The sequence below is a fragment of the Megalobrama amblycephala genome, linkage group LG18 (assembly GCF_018812025.1).
Source record: "Megalobrama amblycephala isolate DHTTF-2021 linkage group LG18, ASM1881202v1, whole genome shotgun sequence".
Taxonomy (NCBI): Eukaryota; Metazoa; Chordata; class Actinopteri; order Cypriniformes; family Xenocyprididae; genus Megalobrama; species Megalobrama amblycephala.
In genome coordinates, this window is record NC_063061.1 from 16,368,301 (window position 1) to 16,388,772 (window position 20,472).

The following is a 20,472-nucleotide window of genomic DNA, read 5'->3' on the forward strand; positions in this document are numbered from 1 at the left end:
AACTTTAAATAAGGAGAGCCCTCAACGCTACATGGGTGCTGCGTGCGGTCTGGTGTTTACACACTTACCTGATTCAAAGACGAGTCTTCTGTCACCATGTCCAAACCACTGTCAGACTCCGATAGAAAGAAGCAGATTTCTGTGAAGGGGCTCGCCGGTGTGGAGAATGTGGCAGACTTAAAGAAAAACTTTAATCGCCATTTGCATTTCACGCTGGTGAAGGACAGGAACGTATCCACCAAACGGGATTATTACTTTGCGCTCGCGCACACAGTCAGAGACCACTTGGTAGGCAGATGGATCAGAACACAGCAGAGTTATTACGAGAAAGACCCCAAAGTAAGTTCATGCATGTCGAGATTGTACCAAAACAAAAGCAAGTCCATGCATGACACTGCTGCACCTAAACAAAAGACATGTTTTTAAGCAATTCATAACTATAGTACATCCGTCAGTGCATCTCTGATAACATGGCATTTGTGCAGGGGCGATGCCCTGCTTGACCACAGCATTGCTGACCTTTTGTGACCCTTCTTCACTGAGAGCACTTTAGGTAGACTGGGATCAGCACCCTCTGCAAAATATAATCAGGATTCACTTATAGATTAAAAACAAAGTACAACTTTAGCACATTTTTGGTAGTCTAATGTAATTTTTTCAATGATTTTGACTGGCATTAACATAGAGACCTAAACTTAGGGAAAATGAATGAGCATTTTAGATGATCAATAGCATGATCTGTACATTACTATCACTTTGTGCATCTCCAGATTAATGTGTCCTGTCATGTGCATGCATAATGAATACTAATGGTGATAATGCAGATTATTTTTTATCTTTAAACAACATTTTCATTTTAACATCCATATATAATATTTGATCTGTTTTACAGCCTATTTCATTGAAAAATTACTAGAGGGACCTTTGTTATATATTTTATAAATACTGAAAAGATCAAGCAGCAGAAAAAATATAAAAAGAATGAGTCAATATTCAAGGCATCAAAATCTGAGTTGGAAGACAGGAGATGAAACCACAGCTCAGCATCCTTGACCTTTTCCTCTCCTGTCTAGCCTAAAATCCCTGGATGGAATTGGTGTCTTGGATATAAAGGTCATATGTTGCTCCTTAAAAGAAAGGTCACTGTAGAAACCTATACGGGAAGAAGAGGTGACATGTAATGCAGCCTCATAATACATCTGAGTTACATAAAGATTTTTACAGGAAATATCATAAATAAAAAATGACCTGGATGTCCTCAGAGAGTTCCATTCTGCTCCTGTTCTTGTAGGTGGACATCAGCAGTAAACCTTGACTTGAACATTAGAGCTCCAATGAGGCTCATGACTGTTTCCTTGAAAATGTGAATGTGGATATTATGTGCAAAACCTTGTCTAAGAGACCAGTTACATGATTTCAAAGCTTTTGGATGCTAAGAAACTGCTGGTGTGGGCAGAAGTTTGTGGTTTACCTGGACACTGCCATCTGTTTCATAGTTTTAAACATCAGTAAACTCAGACCTTCTTCATTAGATGCTTTACAGAATATCATCACACTCTCTGTAACCTTTTCTGGTGACCTCACTGCTGGTTATTTTTTGCTAGTCAAAATGCCAGTGTTATATAACACCAATGACCTTCCCCAATCTCTGACTAGTCTGTTTCAGCCCGTCGTGCCGCCACACGCCCACTCTCACCTCTACTGTCTCTTTCTCTCTCTTGCTTTTCATACCCAACACCAAAGGAAGGCCTAAAATGTCAAAGGCTACAACAGGGATGGTATCGGATTGCCATGTGTTAAATCATCCCTATGCCAGGAAGTATTAAAATAGTCTTAAATAAAGTCTAAAAATAGCACCCAGGCGGAGGGCGGTCTGTGGGGTCTTGACTTGGTAACCCTAAATCAATATATTGAAGTACATAAACATTATGTAAACAATGTCATGTTCCTTGCTGTATTTCTATATATGTATGTACAGAAATGTTGACACTTTAACAATAAGGTTTCATTTTTTAACTTCACTAGTTAACATGAACTACCAATGAGGAGTACTTCTACATCATTTATTAATATTAGTCAATGTTAATTTCAGCATTTAAAAAATGGTATGCATTAGTTAATGCACTGTGTACTAACGAACAAAAAATGAACATTTATGTTTTACTAACATTATCAAAGATTAATAAATGCTTTAAAAATACATTGCTCATAGTTCATGTCAGAGTTGTAAAGAATACCTGGAAACCATACTTGAGTAAAAGTACAGATACCTTACAATGAAAATGACTCCATTACAAGTCCTCAATTCCAATACGACTTGAGTAAAAATCTTAGGCCCGGTTTCACAGACAGGGCTTTGATTAAGCCTATGAAACCGGGGGTTAGAGTATCTGATTTGAACAGTACTTAAGTATTTTACTCGTACTGAATGTAGGCTGAAAGATCCAGTAGTCCTCAACACCTAAGAGTCATGCCAGAGAAAAACAAGAAACAGTTGATTTGTGAGGAGAGCAATCACGTTTATTTTAAATAATAATTATTCAAAATAAAATTGAACGCCTCAATATTGCAATAAACGTCTACAAACACTCAAGTCTCAGTTAAGCTCAAGTGCTCAAAAAGGCCTTAAGTAAACCAAGGTCTCTTCATAAGAGATAAAATAATGTTAAGTGAAATGAAATAGTCAAAGCCTACTTGCACTGGACATGCTGGTTTCATCCTCATCACCGGCTGCAGGCATGTCCTCAGCTCATATATGAAATACCTGCGGTTCAGCAACTATCTGCTAATGCACTCACATTCACATAAAGTAGTCCTGTTGACAAGTTTGGGTAAGGGCAAAATGAACAAGATATAGTACCTTCAATGCCCTGTAGATGGCAATGTCATTTGTTTTGTAGATGAAAATAAACTGCTGCAGAAAATGTAAGAAGTAATTGCATTACTAAACACAAAAATGTATTGTAGTAAAGTGTACATATACCCGTTTAAAAATGCAGTCAATAGAGAAAAGTTGCTAATATCTTTGACACTCAGTAAACCTACAAATTAGCCAAAGAGAAAAAAAACCCAAAAATGAAAATTACTGACCCTCAAGTTGTCTCAAATCTGTATGAGTATCTTTCTTCTGTTGAATACAAAATAATATATTTTGAAGAAAATTGGTTACCAGACAGTTGATGGGAGCATTTGAATTCCATAGTATGGTCAATGGCTACATTCTTCAAAATATCTTATTTTGTGTTCAACAGAAGAAAGAAGGTTTGGAACAACATGAGGGTGAGCAAATGATGACAGAATTTTTATTTTTGGGAGAAATTTTACTTTACACCACTGGTTCATGTTAGCTAGTGCATTAAAGGATTAGTCCACTTTCAAATAAAATTTTCCTGATAATTTACTCACCCCCATGTCATCCAAGATGTTCATGTCTTTCTTTCATCAATCGAAAAGAAATTAGGGTTTCTGATGAAAACATTCCAGGATTATTCTCCTTATAGTGGACTTCAATGGCGTCCAAATGGTTGAAGGTCAAAATTACAGTTTCAGTGCAGCTTTAAACAATACCAGACGAGGAATAAGGGTCTTATCTAGCGAAACGATCTGTCATTTTCGAAAAAAATGCTTTACATAAACAGATGATCGCCTTGTACGTGCTTCCACTTTCCGTATTCTTCAAAAAGCTTACGCTGTATGTCCTACGCCTTCCCTATTCTACAAACCCGATTCCAAAAAAGTTGGGACACTGTACAAATTGTGAATAAAAACAGAATGCAATGATGTGGAAGTTTCAAATTTCAATATTTTATTCAGAATACAATATAGATGACATATCAAATGTTTAAACTGAGAAAATGTATCATTTTAAGGGAAAAAGTTGGGACAAGGCCATGGTTACCACTGTGTGGCATCCCCTCTTCTTTTTATAACAGTCTGCAAACGTCTGGGGACTGAGGAGACACGTTGCTCAAGTTTAGGAATAGTAATGTTGTCCCATTCTTGTCTAATACAGGCTTCTAGTTGCTCAACTGTCTTAGGTCTTCTTTGTTGCATCTTCCTCTTTATGATGCGGCAAACGTTTTCTATGGGTGAAAGATCTGGACTGCAGGCTGTCCATTTCAGTACCCGGATCCTTCTTCTACGCAGCCATGATGTTGTAATTGATGTAGTATGTGGTCTGGCATTGTCATGTTGGAAAATGCAAGGTCTTCCCTGAAAGAGACGACGTCTGGATGGGAGCATATGTTGTTCTAGAACTTGGATATACCTTTCAGCATTGATGGTGCCTTTCCAGATGTGTAAGCTGTCCATGCCACACGCACTCATGCAACCCCATACCATCAGAGATGCAGGCTTCTGAACTGAGTGCTGATAACAACTTGGGTTGTCCTTGTCCTCTTTAGTGCGGATGACATGGCGTCCCAGTTTTCCAAAAAGAACTTCAAATTTTGATTCGTCTGACCACAGAACAGTTTTCCACTTTGCCACAGTCATTTTAAATGAGCCTTGGCCCAGAGAAAATGCCTGTGCTTTTGGATCATGTTTAGATATGGCTTCTCTTTTGACCTATAGAGTTTTAGCCGGCAACGGCGAATGGCACAGTGGATTGTGTTCACCGACAATGTTTTCTGGAAGTATTCCTGAGCCCATGTTGTGATTTCCATTACAGTAGCATTCCTGTATGTGATGCAGTGCCGTCTAAGGGCCCGAAGATCATGGGCATCCAGTATGGTTTTCCGGCCTTGACCATTACACACAGAGATTGTTCCAGATTCTCTGAATCTTTGGATGATATTATGCACTGTAGATGATGATAACTTCAAACCTTTTGCAATTTTTCTCTGAGAAACTCCTTTCTGATATTGCTCCACTATTTTTCGCTGCAGCATTGGGGGAATTGGTGATCCTCTGCCCATCTTGACTTCTGAGAGACACTGCCACTCTGAGAGGCTCTTTTTATACCCAATCATGTTACAAATTGACCTAATAAGTTGCAAATTGGTCCTCCAGCTGTTCCTTATATGTACATTTAACTTTTCCGGCCTCTTATTGCTACCTGTCCCAACTTTTTTGGAATGTGTAGCTCTCATGAAATCCAAAATGAGCCAATATTTGGCATGACATTTCAAAATGTCTCACTTTTTAACATTTGATATGTTATCTATATTCTATTGTGAATAAAATATAAGTTTAGGAGATTTGTAAATTATTGCCTTCCTTTTTTATTCACAATTTGTACAGTGTCCCAACTTTTTTGGAATCGGGTTTGTACGAAACTGGCGCCACGTTTGTTCCGTAAGTTGAATAGGGAAGGCATAGGCCATACAGCATAAGCTTTTTGAAGAATACTGAAACTGTAATTTTGACCTTCAACCCTTTGGAGGCCATTGAAGTCCACTATAAGGAGAATAATCCTGGAATATTTTCATCAAAAACCTTCATTTCTTTTTGACTGAAGAGAGAAGGACATGAACATCTTGGATGACATGGGGGTGAGTAAATTATCAGGAAAATTTTATTTGAAAGTGGGCTAATCCTTTAAATTCAAAGTTCTGTCATGAAACAGTAGATGGCACAGGCTAATAGGTCCTTTAACTCAACCTGCTCATCATTATCTAAAGGGCACAGATGATTGGTTCCTGCTGTATCAGTAGCCAATGAGCTTGCGTGCTCAACCTTCAAATAATTGGGTAGCAACCTCTACATTTGCCTTCACAGTGCAGCGTGCTTTCAAAAACCATCCACCTTCCCCAGCTCCACCTGTATAAATCTGCTATGGGTAATTCGTGTACACTATATTGTACAGCTTCAGCATGTCTTAGTTGTTCACAGCAGCGTGTTGTGTATGTATTGGCAGTAGCAAATCCTGTACTTGCTCTGCAGCATCAGCAATAAAAGCAATAGCAGCAGCGTAGCAGATCTGTTCTGCCAAGGCCAAACATATCAACATTACCATGTTAGTTGTCATGACAGAACTAATGTTAACAAATGAGACCTTACTGTAAAGTGTTACCAAAGTAATAATCTCCTGACTAACTCTGTCTTATCCTTGTGTCTGTTAGCGTGTATATTACCTTTCCCTGGAGTTCTACATGGGCCGTACCTTGCAGAATACGATGGTGAATCTGGCCCTGGAGAACGCTTGTGATGAAGCAACATATCAGGTAATACAACACAATTAAGCGATTGTACTGCTTTAGATGATTGTTTTGAACCCAATGAATGATTACATACCTTGTTCTTCAGCTGGGTCTGGACATGGAAGAGCTGCAGGAGATGGAGGAAGATGCTGGACTGGGAAATGGAGGCCTTGGTCGTCTTGCTGGTTAGTAATCTGACCTCAGGTTTGAAAGAGGAACAATCATTCTCATTATATGGATTTTTTTGAACATTGCACAAGAAAGTCAGAGAATAGTGGAACAGCCTGCTTTTGAAACTTTCAAAGCTATACAGAACCTTTCACAGGCATGATAAATCTGTTTCTGAAAAGGAAGGCTCACCCACCCTTGGTCTCTCTCTTTGTCTGTTAGCTTGCTTTCTGGACTCTATGGCCTCTCTTGGCCTGGCTGCCTACGGTTACGGCATTCGCTATGAGTTTGGTATCTTCAACCAGAAAATCTGCAATGGCTGGCAGGTAGTTTAAATTACCTTTAATAGTTTGACTTGATTTGAAAAACAAAAGCTGAAAAAAACCCCCTAATGAATTATTGGTGCTTGCTATTTCTCAACAACTGCCTAGCAACCACCTAGAACCCACAAGTACGACCTATTATTTGCAATGCAACCACCCAGAACACCCAAGCAACCACCAATCATTGCCCTAGCTAAAAGAAAACACCTATCATGGCTTTATCAACCACCCACACCACCATAGCAACCACCTTTTCACATATTCTTTGCATTTGTAAACACTATGCATACATATTACTTATAATTAAACATGTTTACTCTGCACATATCTTGAAATTCTGAAAATATCAATGATCCACAGGTTGAAGAGGCAGATGACTGGCTCCGCTATGGTAACCCATGGGAGAAAGCTCGTCCAGAATATATGCGCCCTGTGCACTTTTATGGTAGGACAGAGCATCACCCAGATGGAGTGAAATGGGTGGATACTCAGGTACAGCATCACTATTTGTAAAGCTGTACGTTTGTGTGTTGTAATACTATATTCACAAACCTATTTAATTTGTTTACCCAGGTTGTCTTGGCTTTGCCCTATGACACCCCCATACCTGGATACAGAAACAACATTGTAAACACCATGAGGCTGTGGTCTGCCAAAGCCCCTTGCGAGTTCAACCTGAAAGACTGTGAGTACCAGTAACAGTTATGGTACATGCTGAAAGAACCAGCCCAGACCTGCATACTAAGACTCAATATACTTCAAGCTAAATTGAAGAAAGAAGAGGTGTGAGGTCATTTTCAACAAAACCAGGCCAAAACTAAGTTAGTTTGGAGCACATTTTGGGAGTTCAAAAGTGTTTGCCAAAGTGAACTTTTCGGAAAGACTGATAAACACCTTAAAACTACCGTTGGTCTGTGGCAATGGCATAATATGGCTCTGAGGCTCCGCCATCTTTTATGTGCAAATCTTATGTGGTTAATTTCTTTTGTTCAGTCGATCGAGTCCAAAGAACTTTGTCGTGAGTATATCAAAGCCTTAAACCAGGGTGTGTGATCCTGCCTCTGGAGGGCAGGATTGGGCACTATGCTGCAGAGATTAGCTTCAGTCCCAATTAGAAACATCTGAAGCAGCTAATCTGAACTTCAACCTAGTTCTTACTAGGGATCAGGGCTTGACATTAACTTTTTTGCTCACCAGCCACTGTGGCTAGTGGTTTTCCAAAGTTACTAGCCACTCAGCATTTTCACTGGCCACAATTTTGCTGTTGGGAAGTTACATTTTATATGATTAAAGTTGACTTTGGCATGCTTAAATTACTTGATTTTGAGTCATTTTACTTGATTTACAAGATTTAAAACCCTTTCAAACTTACAAATGCAGATTGACCACCCAAATCAAGACTACATTGTATATCAGCTGGTATGCATAGTTGTTAGGCTATATAAAAAGAACAAAGCAAATTACAAATAGTAAATTTTTAAAAATCGTTTTCAGATACATAGGTTTATTTAACATGTATACATTTATTTAACATCTTTTGTTGTTTGATTAACATTAATGACAGACCGGTATTTATTTGGGGGCTGCTGAATGCATGAATGTAATATACTGACACATATTCAGATTTTACCCACCTGTTTATGTCCACTTAAGCCTTAACTGACCGTATTCACGCAAGATACTCCACACAATAGGCATTTTGACATTTGTGTGTGCATGTATTTGATTATTCAGGCGCAAGGAGATCTGATTGCGCGTGACAGAGAGAGAGCGTGTATACGAGAGAGAGCTTCTGATGTGTCTTTCAGCGCGATTCCGCCTATCCTGCCTTCACTAACAGCAAGTTAATCGATAAAGAATTGTGATTGAATTGTAATTTTGTGATATTTGGCTGTAGGCCGAAATTATATTCAACCCACCAAAGTGGCTAGTGGGAGTGGCTGTCTTACCCGCCACAGCTGAAATCCACCCGCATTTGGCGGGTTGGTGGGTGTTAATGTCAAGCCTTGCTAGGGATGCTAGAAACTTTCAGGCAGGTGTGTTGAGACAAGTTGGAGCTAAACTCTGCAGGACGGTGACCCTCCAGGAGCAGGTTTGGACACCCCTGTCTTAAACCATCCAATCTGGAATCTGTCTCATATGTTCTTCCATCCTCAGTTAATGTTGGTGGCTACATTCAGGCCGTGCTGGACAGGAACCTGGCAGAGAACATCTCTCGTGTGCTCTACCCCAATGACAACGTCAGTAAACACACAATAGGTCCTCATTTTAAAGGAATAGTTCACCTAAAAATTAACATTCGGTCAAAATTTACTTACCCTCATGTTGTTTCAAATGCACAAGAAGACATTTTGAGGAAGATGCTGGTTGCCCTTACAATGTATGAAGACTGACTTGCTTTCAAGCTTTAAAAAGCATCATAAAAAAATCCCATTCAATCTCTGGGTCAACTATTCCTTTAAGGACAGCCATAGTTTTGACAAGTGGTCTGCCGTAAGCACCTGCCTTAAGCTTTCTGTCCATGTCTTCTTATAGTTTTTTGAGGGTAAGGAGCTCAGATTGAAGCAGGAGTACTTTGTAGTGGCTGCGACGCTCCAAGACATTATCCGCCGCTTCAAGGCTTCCAAGTTTGGCTCCAGGGATATTGTGCGCACAGACTTCAGCACTCTGCCTGACAAGGTCAGCTTAAACATACCTGAAGTTCTTCTAATGTCTCATTGAAAGATGAATGTCTTGAAGTTGCTTTCAGCAGTGAAGGGTATGAATGGCACAGCTCTGCTTTTCTTGATGATCTTTTGTTTGGCTGCTCTCAGGTGGCCATTCAGCTGAATGACACTCACCCTGCCTTAGCCATCCCTGAGCTGATGAGAGTGCTGGTTGATGAAGAAAAACTATCTTGGGAGAAGGTTTGAGATTTGGGAATGTGATTTTTTTTTTTTTTTTTTTTTTTTTTTTTTTTGATAATTATGTAAATGAATCATTCCTTCAGTTTCATACAGCACTGAAAGGCCACAGACTCATAACTCTAGAGGGCGACAGAGTACAGACAAGCTCAGATCTCATCATTACATTAACTATTTTACATTTAAAGTAATATTTGTTTTGCTCTCTTAATATAAATTAAGTCTACTGGATAAGTTGTAAGCCAAACTGTGTTGACTCTCTCACTCACTACAGGCATGGGACATCTGCGTTAGGACCTGCGCCTACACCAACCACACTGTGCTGCCTGAGGCTCTGGAACGCTGGCCTATTGACCTCTTCCAGTCCCTGCTGCCCCGGCACCTCGAGATCATCTATGAAATCAACCGCCGCCACATGGAGGTCCAGCTTCAACACAACACAAAACTATAACACACTTTTACACAAAACTTGAGAGCCAAGAATTAGCTGTTTAAAAGCTTGTAAGGTTTTTTAAGCAAATGTTTTGATCTGTATTTGATCCAAAATACAGTAAAAACTAATATTGTAAAATATTGTTACAATTTAAAATAATTATTTTCTATTTTAATATATTTTTAAATGTACTTTATTCATGTGATGGCAAAGCTGAATTTTCAACATAATTACTCCAGTCTTGAGTGTCACATGATCCTTTAGAAATCATTCTAATATACTAATTTGGTGTTTAAGAAACCTTTTTTTTATCATTACAGTGTTGAAAACAGTTGTGCTGCTTAATATTTAGCGGAAACCACAATTCTTTTTTTCCTAATTATTTGATGAATAGAAAGTTCAAAAAACAATTTTTTGACTATTTTGTAACATGATAGAAGTCTTTACTGCCACTTTAGATCAATTTAATGCATTTTTGGTTAATAAAAGTATTCGATTACACTTAGATTTGATGGTCCACTTTAGACACTCTACTAACTATAAGTAACTTTGCAACTACATGTCAACTAACTCTAGTAGATTGTAGTAGACAAATATTACCAATCCCAAAATTTTGCTAATAGATGTCATAACATCAAAAAGTGTGTTTTGTGAGTGTGTTGAATACAGAACACAGTCTGTTTGTTGTTATAGTGCGTGTCCTCTCGTTACCCCGGTGATGTGGACCGTATGCGCCGCATGTCTCTCATTGAGGAGGGTGGACAGAAGAGAGTCAACATGGCTCATATGTGCATAGTTGGCTCTCATGCAGTCAATGGTGTGGCACGTATCCACTCGGACATCCTCAAAGCTACCATGTATGTATTCAAAAACATAAAGATAAACCATGTTAATCACAGATTTTTACAAACTATCTTAAAGACCCCCTGCGGTGAAAATTATGTTTTTAACATTGTTTATATCTCTGTGTGGTGTTTTAATATGCTTTAAGCAAAACACGTGCAAATTCACCTCTTCCGGAAGCTCATACGTGCTGTGTAACCAATGACGTTCATTCTCGTGTGTTACGCGGCACGTTTGAGCTTCCAAAAAGTTTTATTCTTGTGCGTCATTCAGGTTAGGTTGAGCATCTGCTTATGTTCACTGATCAATGTTTACATGAGTAAAAGCCTAAATTAAATCTGTTCATCGTAAAAAGTCGCTTCAGAAAATTTGGACTAAATGGCTCAAGTTGACATGGATTATTTTTCCAATCTCTTTATGAACGTCAAAGTTTCAGTTGCGAAGGCAATCTTTGGAAGGAAATCTGATAGAATTCTGTCATCAAAAAGATCTTCATTTGTGTTCCAAACATGAACGAAAGTGTCATTTTGGGGTGAACTAACCATTTAATTATCGTTATGTGTCCGATGTTGTAAAGAGCGATACCATTGTGCAGCGTTTACTTCAGTAAAGTTGACCGAGTGGATCTCTGAGCTGGTGTGACTGGGGGTGGGGCTAATTTGCATATTCATTAGTCCACGTATACTAACTGAAGCCAGGGTGTAGAATTTTTTTTTTTTTTCACAGGGAAAAAAAAAACGTTTAATGTCATTTTGGTGATCAAAGATGAGTTTTGAGGGATAAAATTATTGACTACAGGGGGACTTTGGTATTAAAGAAATAGTATAAATGACAATTTACATGAAATGTGTCATATGACAACTTGTGTTCCCTAAAAGAAAAGTCATTGGATCATTAGGTCAGTGAACTGAACTTGATAATTGAACAAATTGTGAACAATTCAGTGAACAAATTGTTGTTTTTAAAATTGTGCCGTTTATCTATTTCACAAAACGGACTGAACGATTTGTTACTGAAATGTTCTTATTTACAAATCGCCCAGTCACAGTAGTTCTCAGTGAATAATTGACTTAAATTTCTACTAGTTTCAAATGACATGAGGGTGAATTTAAAGGATTAGTCTTTTAAATAAAATTTTCCTGATAATTGACTCACCCCCATGTCATCCAAGATGTTCATGTCTTTCTTTCTTCAGTCGAAAAGAAATTAAGGTTTTTGATAAACATTCCAGGATTATTCTCCTTACAGTGGATTTCAATGGCTACCAACAGATTGAAGGTCAAAATTACAGTTTCAGTGCAGCTTCAAGGGCTTTAAACAATACCAGACGAGGAATAAGGGTCTTATCTAGTTAAAAAATACAACTGTATATGCTTTATAAACACAAATTATCGCCTTGCACGTGCTTCCGCTTTCCGTATTCTGCAAAACGCTTATGCTGTATGTTCTACGCCTTCCCTATTCTACTTACGGAAAAAAAAAGGAAACTGGTGCTGCGTTCGTTCCGTAAGTTGAATGAGGGTGAGTAAATTATCAGGAAAATTTTATTTGAAAGTGGACTAATCCTTTAATAATGACAGAATTAATCAACTATTCCTTTACTAAATAGATTCAAAGACTTCTATGAGATGGATCCACACAAGTTCCAGAACAAAACAAATGGTATCACCCCTCGCCGTTGGTTGGTGATGTGCAACCCTGGTCTGGCTGAGGTCATTGCAGAGGTTGGTGTGGCTGTGCTTCATAAGTTCATTTGTTGTTTGTTAACATAACTGACTGCGACAGGATCCCCGAATGTGACAGCAGAAGTTATATACAGTAACGTATAATGTCATAATGTATAGTCTGCTCTGACTTTCTGCTCAAATGTTAGAGAATCGGAGAGGACTTCATTCGCGACCTGGATCAGCTGCAAAAGCTTCGTAATTTTGTCAACGACGAGGCTTTCATTCGAGATATCGCCAAAGTTAAACAGGTTAGAGATGATGAATATATGGCACGTATCAATGGCCCAGTGGGTTTTGGAATTTAAAATGGATTTCTCTTGATGTTCGCACCTCTTCTAGGAGAACAAGCTGAAGTTTGCTGTGCACCTGGAAGAGCACTACAAAGTAAAGATCAACCCCAACTCAATGTTTGACGTTCAGGTGAAGAGAATCCATGAGTATAAGAGGCAGCTGCTCAACTGTCTGCACATTATCACCTTCTACAACCGTGAGTGGCTTCTGCACTTTAACTCCTTCATGTCCCCTTCTCATTATCACTATCACTTAGGGGTGTTTTTGCAAGAGAAAATAAACATACATAAAATATTTCATGTTATAAATAATATATGAAAAAGAATAAAAAGCATAAATAAATAAAAATTAAATACCATAAAATAAAAAGTTATTTTTATTTTGCAGGTATCAAGAAAGAGCCTAATAAACAGTGGACCCCAAGAACAATTATGATTGGAGGAAAGGTAATCTTACCATGTGTCAACTGACTTAAATGCAGTCAGATTAGCATGAAGATGTTTATTTGATTCTTTTGTCATATTTGAATTGTTGTATGTGTTATTATGTTCTTGCTCAATCCTTCCCAGGCTGCCCCAGGCTACCACACGGCTAAAATGATCATTCGTCTCATCACAGCTATTGGTGAGGTGGTCAACAATGACCCGGTGGTGGGCGACCGCCTCAAAGTCATTTTCCTGGAGAACTACAGAGTTACCCTTGCTGAGAAAGGTGCCATATTACAACATTTTAAGTGTCTTGATATTATCCAAGATTGTGTTATCATATAAATTAAATGTGCATTTGTTTTATTTTTCATACCTTGATTATTGAATCATATAATTTAAGTTTTGATAATTGGAGATGAGCTCTACTACAGACAATATTCAAATTAATTGATATTAAATGTAATTAATTAATTGAAAAAATTAAAATAACATCGTGGTAAAAACATGAAGCATTGTAAACTCTGTGGATCATGCATATTAATTAGCTAATTGATATTAATTAGCTCAATCTCCATATAGTGACATCTAGTGTTTGGGGTAATGCATTACAAGTAACTTGAGTTACACAATCAGATTACTTTTCCAAGTAACTAGTAAAGTAACGCATTACTTTTTGTTGAGAGAAGTGCAGAGTTGTGTGTGCTGTGTAAAAATGATGGTTATTGTAGATCTAGACTAAATGTGAACATGCATTTACTCATCTCACTTGCACAAAAAAAATGTAATAAATAATTATTTTTAATTATTTATTAAAAATAATTAACTATATTAAATTACACAAATATACTTTATGTATTTACTCTCACTTTATTTGCTGCTGACCTTCGATGATCCAATTCAACTGTACTAATAAGCAAAAATTACTTTAGATTAGATTTAGAAATAAGAGTGTTGAACTTCCTTCTTCTGTATCCTATTCTTCTTTAATCCAGAATGATGGCACAGCAGTTTGTTTGAGCTGCGCCCTTTACTGTATCGGCGTAAATATGCATTTCCTTCAGCCTGAGGCTTATTCATTTCACTTTTGGTGTGAAAGGGCCTTTACATTTGCCAAAAATAGAACTTTTTTGTTGTTATTAGAAACAAGCAAGCAAGCCCAGCCCAAGTGAGAAAAAGTAACGCAAAAGTAACACATTACTTTTCATAAAAAGTAACTAAGTAACACAATTAGTTACTTTTTTAGGGAGTAACACCATAATGTAATGCATTACTTTTAAAAGTAACTTTTCCCCAACACTACCTGCCCATCTTCATTTCCTCACTTTAAAACTAATTCCAGCACCATTTATACTGCCTTATATTCACCTGAAAGTGTGAGTCATGTGATCATGAAGAATCTCCCTGCATATTGTTTTCTTTTTATCAGCGATCCCTGCATCTGACCTGTCTGAGCAGATCTCCACAGCCGGCACAGAAGCTTCTGGAACAGGCAACATGAAGTTCATGCTGAATGGAGCTCTGACCATCGGCACCATGGATGGAGCCAACGTGGAGATGGCAGAGGAAGCAGGAGAAGAAAACTTCTTTATTTTCGGCATGAGAGTGGAGGATGTCGAAGCCATGGATGCTAGAGGGTTGGGAAAAAAATACTAATTTTAATACAAAAAAAAAAAAAATTAAAATACTTTTTTTTTTTTTATTATTGTACTTAAGCACTCACACAGTGTATGTATGTACTGCATATGACATGACCTGCAGATACAACGCATCCGAGTTCTACAATCGAATTCCAGAGCTGAAGCAAGCCATAGACCAGATCGCAGGAGGATTCTTCAGCCCAAAACAGCCAGACCTCTTCAAGGATATTGTCAACATGCTTATGCACCATGATAGGTAGAGAAACAGGAACAGGAAACTTTCACATACACATTGCCACAAACACAGATAGTCAGTAATAGACACCATTTTTCCCGTTGTACAAGGAAACACATACAATGACCAAGATAGGCACTATTTTTTACAGTAATTGTAAATTGTACAGCCATCCATTCTGGAATTTTTCACTTTTTCAAAATGATTTGTATTTCCCCCATTTTAACAACTATATACAATACACTGCGTGCAGAATTATTAGGCAAGTTGATTTTCTGATCATATTTTTTTTCCAAGCACATTTTACCAATTCCAATCCACATCAATCTTAATAACTACTATTAATATTGTTTTTAATCATTTATAAGTGATATATAATTGTTCATGAAGGCTGGAAATAAAACATGCCTTATATTCAGGTGTGCAGAATTATTAGGCAGGTTTTCTTTTATAGGCAAAATGAGCCAAAAAAGAGATTTAACTCAGACTGAAAAGTCAAAAATTATTAAATACTCATGAGAAGGATGCAATACTAGAAATTGCAAAGTTAAAGCATGACCAAGGGACAGCAAAATGCTCACTGGGTCAGCGGGGTCATACAAAACAGGTGGAAAAGAAAAGACACATATTAACTGCAAAAGAATTAAGAATTAAGGTGAAGAATTAACTGTGAAACCATCAGGAACCCTTTAGTCTCCAGCGCCACCATTTTCAAGAACTGCAACCTACCTGGAGTCTCCAGAAGTGCAAGGTGTCAGGATCTCAGAGACTTAGGTTAGCTAAAGAATCCTAAAAAATGACCCGCTCTTAATAAGAATCACAAGCTGAAGTGTTATAAAATACATGAAGACTGGGTTTTTATACGCCTTATAGACAGACAGCTTGAGAGTGACTCCTGAAGGACCAGCACCACATCCTCTTGTACCACTGTTTGAAGAACTTATCTTCCAGAATCTGGCATTAAGTTTTGGAAGATCATTTTTAGTCCATCTCTGCAAGACGGACATTTCAGGATAAGAGATGGACTAAAAGTGAACTCCCACACCTTTCTGCCAGATTCTGGAAGATAAATTCTGCCTAATAATTCTGCACACCTGAATATAAGGCATTTTTCATTTCCAGCCTTCACGAACAATTATATATCACTTATAAATGATTAAAAACAATATTAATAGTAGTTATTAAGATTGATGTGGATTGGAATTGGTAAAATGTGCTTGGAAAAAAACATATGATCAGAAAATCAACTTGCTTAGTAATTCTGCACAAAGTGTATATATGGGGAGCTAATTATAACTTATAACTCTTAAAGGTACTGTACCTTACACATCATTTGCTGTTCATCTCACATAGAATCTGGTGATAATTTGCAGTCCATTCATTCCATTTTCTCCAGTTAAAAAATGAACTTCTATATTGGTCTTAACAACTTCTAACAACATTCATCTATGAATCATATGTTTGTTTGTTTGTTTTTTTCCACAGGTTCAAGGTGTTTGCTGACTATGAAGACTACATCAAATGCCAAGAGAAAGTCAGTGCTTTGTATAAGGTGAGTGTAAACAGTTTTTTGTTAAATTGGCAAAGAGAAAGATAGAAAGAGAGAAATTATGAACTTTAATGCAGGGTTCGTACGGTCATGAAAAACCTGGAAAAGTCATGGAATTTTAAAACAGCGATTTCCAGGCCTGGAAAAGTTATGGAAAAATAAATAAACCAGAACGTTTTAGAAAAGTCATGGAAATCTGTTTCAAAATATTTATCTAATAGAATATATGTTTAAGTGATAATATTGGTTAAACAAACTTTGAAACTTCGTAAACATACTTCGATCCAAATTTGTTCTAAGATTGTTTTATCTTTGTAGCCAGAGAATAACGTTCAGTTTCCCCAAACACAAAAACATTTTATGTATCTATTAATCAACATTAATAATCATTATTACGATATCAAGAGCATTAATTGACAAAAATGACTCTGTAAAGAGGTCCTGTTAATTTTATAATTTGAGTAACATTAAACAGTCTTTGTAAATAAACATTTATGCTATTTCAGGTGCAGCTTCTGTTGTAGTGTTTGTAGTTTATTGGTAACAGTCTATATAGTGTTCTGATTGACTTAAAGGTGCCCAAGAATGCTTTTTCACAAGATGTAATATAAGTCTAAGGTGTCTCCTGAATGTGTCTGTGAAGTTTCAGCTCAAAATACCCCATAGATTTTTTTAAATTATTTTTTTTAACTGCCTATTTTGGGGCATCATTAACTATACACTGATTTTGGCAGCGCCGCCCCTTTAAATCGCGTGCTCCCTGCCACACGAGCTCTCGACTATAATACAGTGCATTTACAAAGATCACACAGCTAATGTAACCCTCAAATGGATCTTTACAAGATGTTCGTCATGCATGCTGTATGCATGCTTCGAATTATGTGAGTAAAGTATTTATTTTGATGTTTATATTTGATTCTCAATGAGTTTGAGGCTATATGCTCCGTGGCTAACGGCTAATGCTACACTGTTGGAGAGATTTATAAAGAATGAAGTTGTGTTTATGCATTATACAGACTGCACATGTTTAAAAATTAAAATAGCGACGGCTCTCTTGTCTCCGTGAATAAAGTAAGAAACGATGGTAACTTTAACCACATTTAACAGTACATTAGCAACATGCTAATGAAACATTTAGATAGACAATTTACAAATATCACTAAAAATATCATGCTATCATGGATCATGTCAGTTATTATTGCTCCATCTGCCATTTTTCACTATTGTTCTTGCTGGCTTACCTTGTCTGTGCACAGATCCAGACGTTAATACTGCCTTTCCTTGTCTAATGCCTTGAACATGGGCTGGCATATATGCAATATATGCATTGGGGTCATACATATTAATGATCGCGACTGTTACGTAACAGTCGGTGTTATGTTGAGATCCACGTGTTTTCCGGAAGTCTTTTAAACAAATGAGATTTACATAAGAAGGAGGAAGCAATGGTGTTTGAAACTCAATGTATGTCTTTTCCATGTACTGAACACTTGTTATTTAACTATGCCAATATAAATTCAATTTTTGATTCTAGGGCACCTTTAAGTAATTGGTTAAAGCTTAGTATTTGACAAACAACAATACAGATAATCATAAAAAAATTGCACTTATACATAAATAAAATGCCCCTGGAAATCTATTGCAAAAAAAAGTTTATTTCTGACCCTGGCATGGGGTAATGTCTGGCAGTTTGTAATTGCAGAAATGAATAAATAAACAACTGTTTTGGGGGAATTTAAATAGGGATGTTATCTTGTTGATGATTGAAGGTTTTCCATTGAGATTAATGGTAAATAGGTCTAGCAGGCAAAGCTGTTTTTAAAGCTTCTCAGTTACCAAATTTTGTATTCCAAAAGTTTGTCTCTAGCCCTGCAACCTTGTAAAGTTACAGTCAGTGTTACTGTACACTTTTTTTTTTTTAACATCATTGCCTCCTATTGATGTATGTTAATCTGTTGCTAGGTTCAGACACAGTATCTTATCTCACCATCTTACTGGTGTGTCAGCGTTTCTTTTGTATTAAACTACATAGCTTGATGTTAATTAGTTAAGATATGCTGTGATTTGACATTTGAACATGGATTTTTATTCTTATTTTACATGTATCCACAGGCGTTTCATGGAACGTTAGGTCATGAATATTTGGCTAAAAGTAATTGAAAAGTCATGGAAAAGTTTTGGTAGAAATGTGTATGAACCCTGTTAATTTATAATTCTGCTCCTTTTGACAGAAACCCAAGGAATGGACCAAGAAAGTCATCCACAACATTGCTGGTTCAGGCAAGTTCTCCAGCGACCGCACCATCTCCCAGTACGCCCGTGAGATCTGGGGTGTGGAGCCCACTCTGGAGAAGCTTGCTGCACCTGATGACCCAAAATAAACCTCCTCCTGCCCATCACGAACCAAGAACAACCTGTATGATTGAGCAACACTATATGCTCCCTCTTCATGAATCCAGCTATGCCTGTCCTTGCTCTGTCTTCCTATGGTGTCCCGAACACAATCTGTCAATCTTCAATCTTTAATGTTCTAGCTCGTTCACTTCACAAACAATCAACAACTTCAACAAACTCAATCAATGTTCAACAGGTAACATCTTTATCAGCATTATTCAGCAAAAACCAGGGCTGCGTTTTACAAAAGCATTGTAGATCGTAGAAACTATTGGCACCAATGGTCTCTATGATCTACATAGGCTTAGCGAATAGGCTTTTGGGAAAAGTTACTTTTAAAAGTAACGCATTACAATATTGCATTAACTAGTTACATTTTATGGAAAGTAATGCATTACGTTACTTTTGTGTTACTTTTTCTTATCTGGGCTGGACTGTTTGTTTGTTTTTCTTATAACAACAAAAAAAGTTATTTTTTGTAAATGCAAATTCACATCTGTACAGTAGAGGGCGCAGCTCAAACGAATCTTTCAGCTGTGCTGCTATTCTGGATTGCAGAAGAGAAGGATGCAGGAGAAGAAAGTTCAACACTCTTACTTTGTCAATAAAAACAAAAAAAATGAAACACAAATGTGATATTTATATAAAGTCATTTTTGCTTATTAGTATGGTTGAATTGGATTATCAAAAGTCAGCAGCAAAACATTGCTCAATAAAGTGAGATTAAGTACATAAAGTTTATTTGTATTCCTTAACATTAATTATTGCATGTTTGTGTAATATTATGAGTTTGCATTTCACTGTTTTAATTCATTTTGAGGGATACTGAATCTGTTTTTGTGAGATGAATAAATGCCTGCTCACATTTAGTCTAGGGGGTTGTTTACACGACTCCATTATCAACTAAAAACGTAAAACTTTTATGCGTTTTGGCCATTCATTTACTTGACAACAGCATTTTGGGTGCCTGAAAAAGAAAACTTTTGAGTTTTTGAAAACAAAGTGACTTTCGGTATATTTGAAAAACTCTGATATTTTGTTGTAAATTTAAAAGTAATGTGTTACTTTACTAGTTACTTGAAAAAAGTAATCTGATTACATAACTCTCATTACTTGTAAGGCATTACCCCCAACACTGTATAGGCTTATGGTGCTCTTGGGAAATGCTCTAAATTGCATATTCAGGATGAGATGAGGAAAAATCACATCTAAGAAGGTTCTTGATGTTATATTTGGGTTTTGAAATTCAATGGAGTGTTTTTCCCCATCTAAACTGTTCAAACACTGCATACTTGGAAAAAAATCCAATTAAATCCAATCTCAAACACTGTTGCATTTGGCTGTTAGTTCTTAAAGGATTAGAAGCATGCTTAAAATGACAAGATTGTCAGTAATGTGTGC

The 20,472-nt window shown here is 37.1% G+C and overlaps 1 protein-coding gene and 1 long non-coding RNA gene across 2 annotated transcripts; one reads left to right on the forward strand and one right to left on the reverse strand.

Annotated features, from left to right (window-relative positions):
* The first annotated feature begins 26 nt into the window (after nucleotides 1-26).
* On the forward strand, nucleotides 27-19,803 carry pygma (phosphorylase, glycogen, muscle A). Its single transcript, XM_048166216.1, has 20 exons — nucleotides 27-339; nucleotides 6,063-6,164; nucleotides 6,247-6,325; nucleotides 6,531-6,634; nucleotides 6,992-7,123; nucleotides 7,205-7,316; nucleotides 8,789-8,871; nucleotides 9,167-9,310; nucleotides 9,445-9,537; nucleotides 9,809-9,955; nucleotides 10,661-10,824; nucleotides 12,420-12,534; nucleotides 12,684-12,785; nucleotides 12,877-13,024; nucleotides 13,216-13,274; nucleotides 13,398-13,539; nucleotides 14,683-14,890; nucleotides 15,015-15,149; nucleotides 16,614-16,680; nucleotides 18,909-19,803. The coding sequence occupies exons 1-20, from the start codon at nucleotides 97-99 to the stop codon at nucleotides 19,056-19,058; spliced, it is 2,529 nt and encodes an 842-aa protein (XP_048022173.1). The 5' UTR covers nucleotides 27-96; the 3' UTR covers nucleotides 19,059-19,803.
* LOC125252698 lies at nucleotides 333-3,442 on the reverse strand. The gene is made up of 3 exons (XR_007181260.1): nucleotides 1,472-3,442; nucleotides 1,249-1,354; nucleotides 333-1,153 (listed from the first exon to the last, which is right to left on the reverse strand). It is a non-coding gene; the product is annotated as an uncharacterized LOC125252698 (long non-coding RNA).
* Nucleotides 19,804-20,472: the final 669 nt, after the last annotated feature.

Bases quoted from the DNA above. Each gene is read 5' to 3' on its own strand.
- pygma (XM_048166216.1), top strand. From the start codon at position 97: ATGTCCAAACCACTGTCAGACTCCGATAGAAAGAAGCAGATTTCTGTG. The intron at 7,124-7,204 runs GTACAGCATCAC...TTGTTTACCCAG, and splicing joins TGAAATGGGTGGATACTCAG to GTTGTCTTGGCTTTGCCCTA. The intron at 9,956-10,660 runs GTCCAGCTTCAA...TTGTTGTTATAG, and splicing joins TCAACCGCCGCCACATGGAG to TGCGTGTCCTCTCGTTACCC.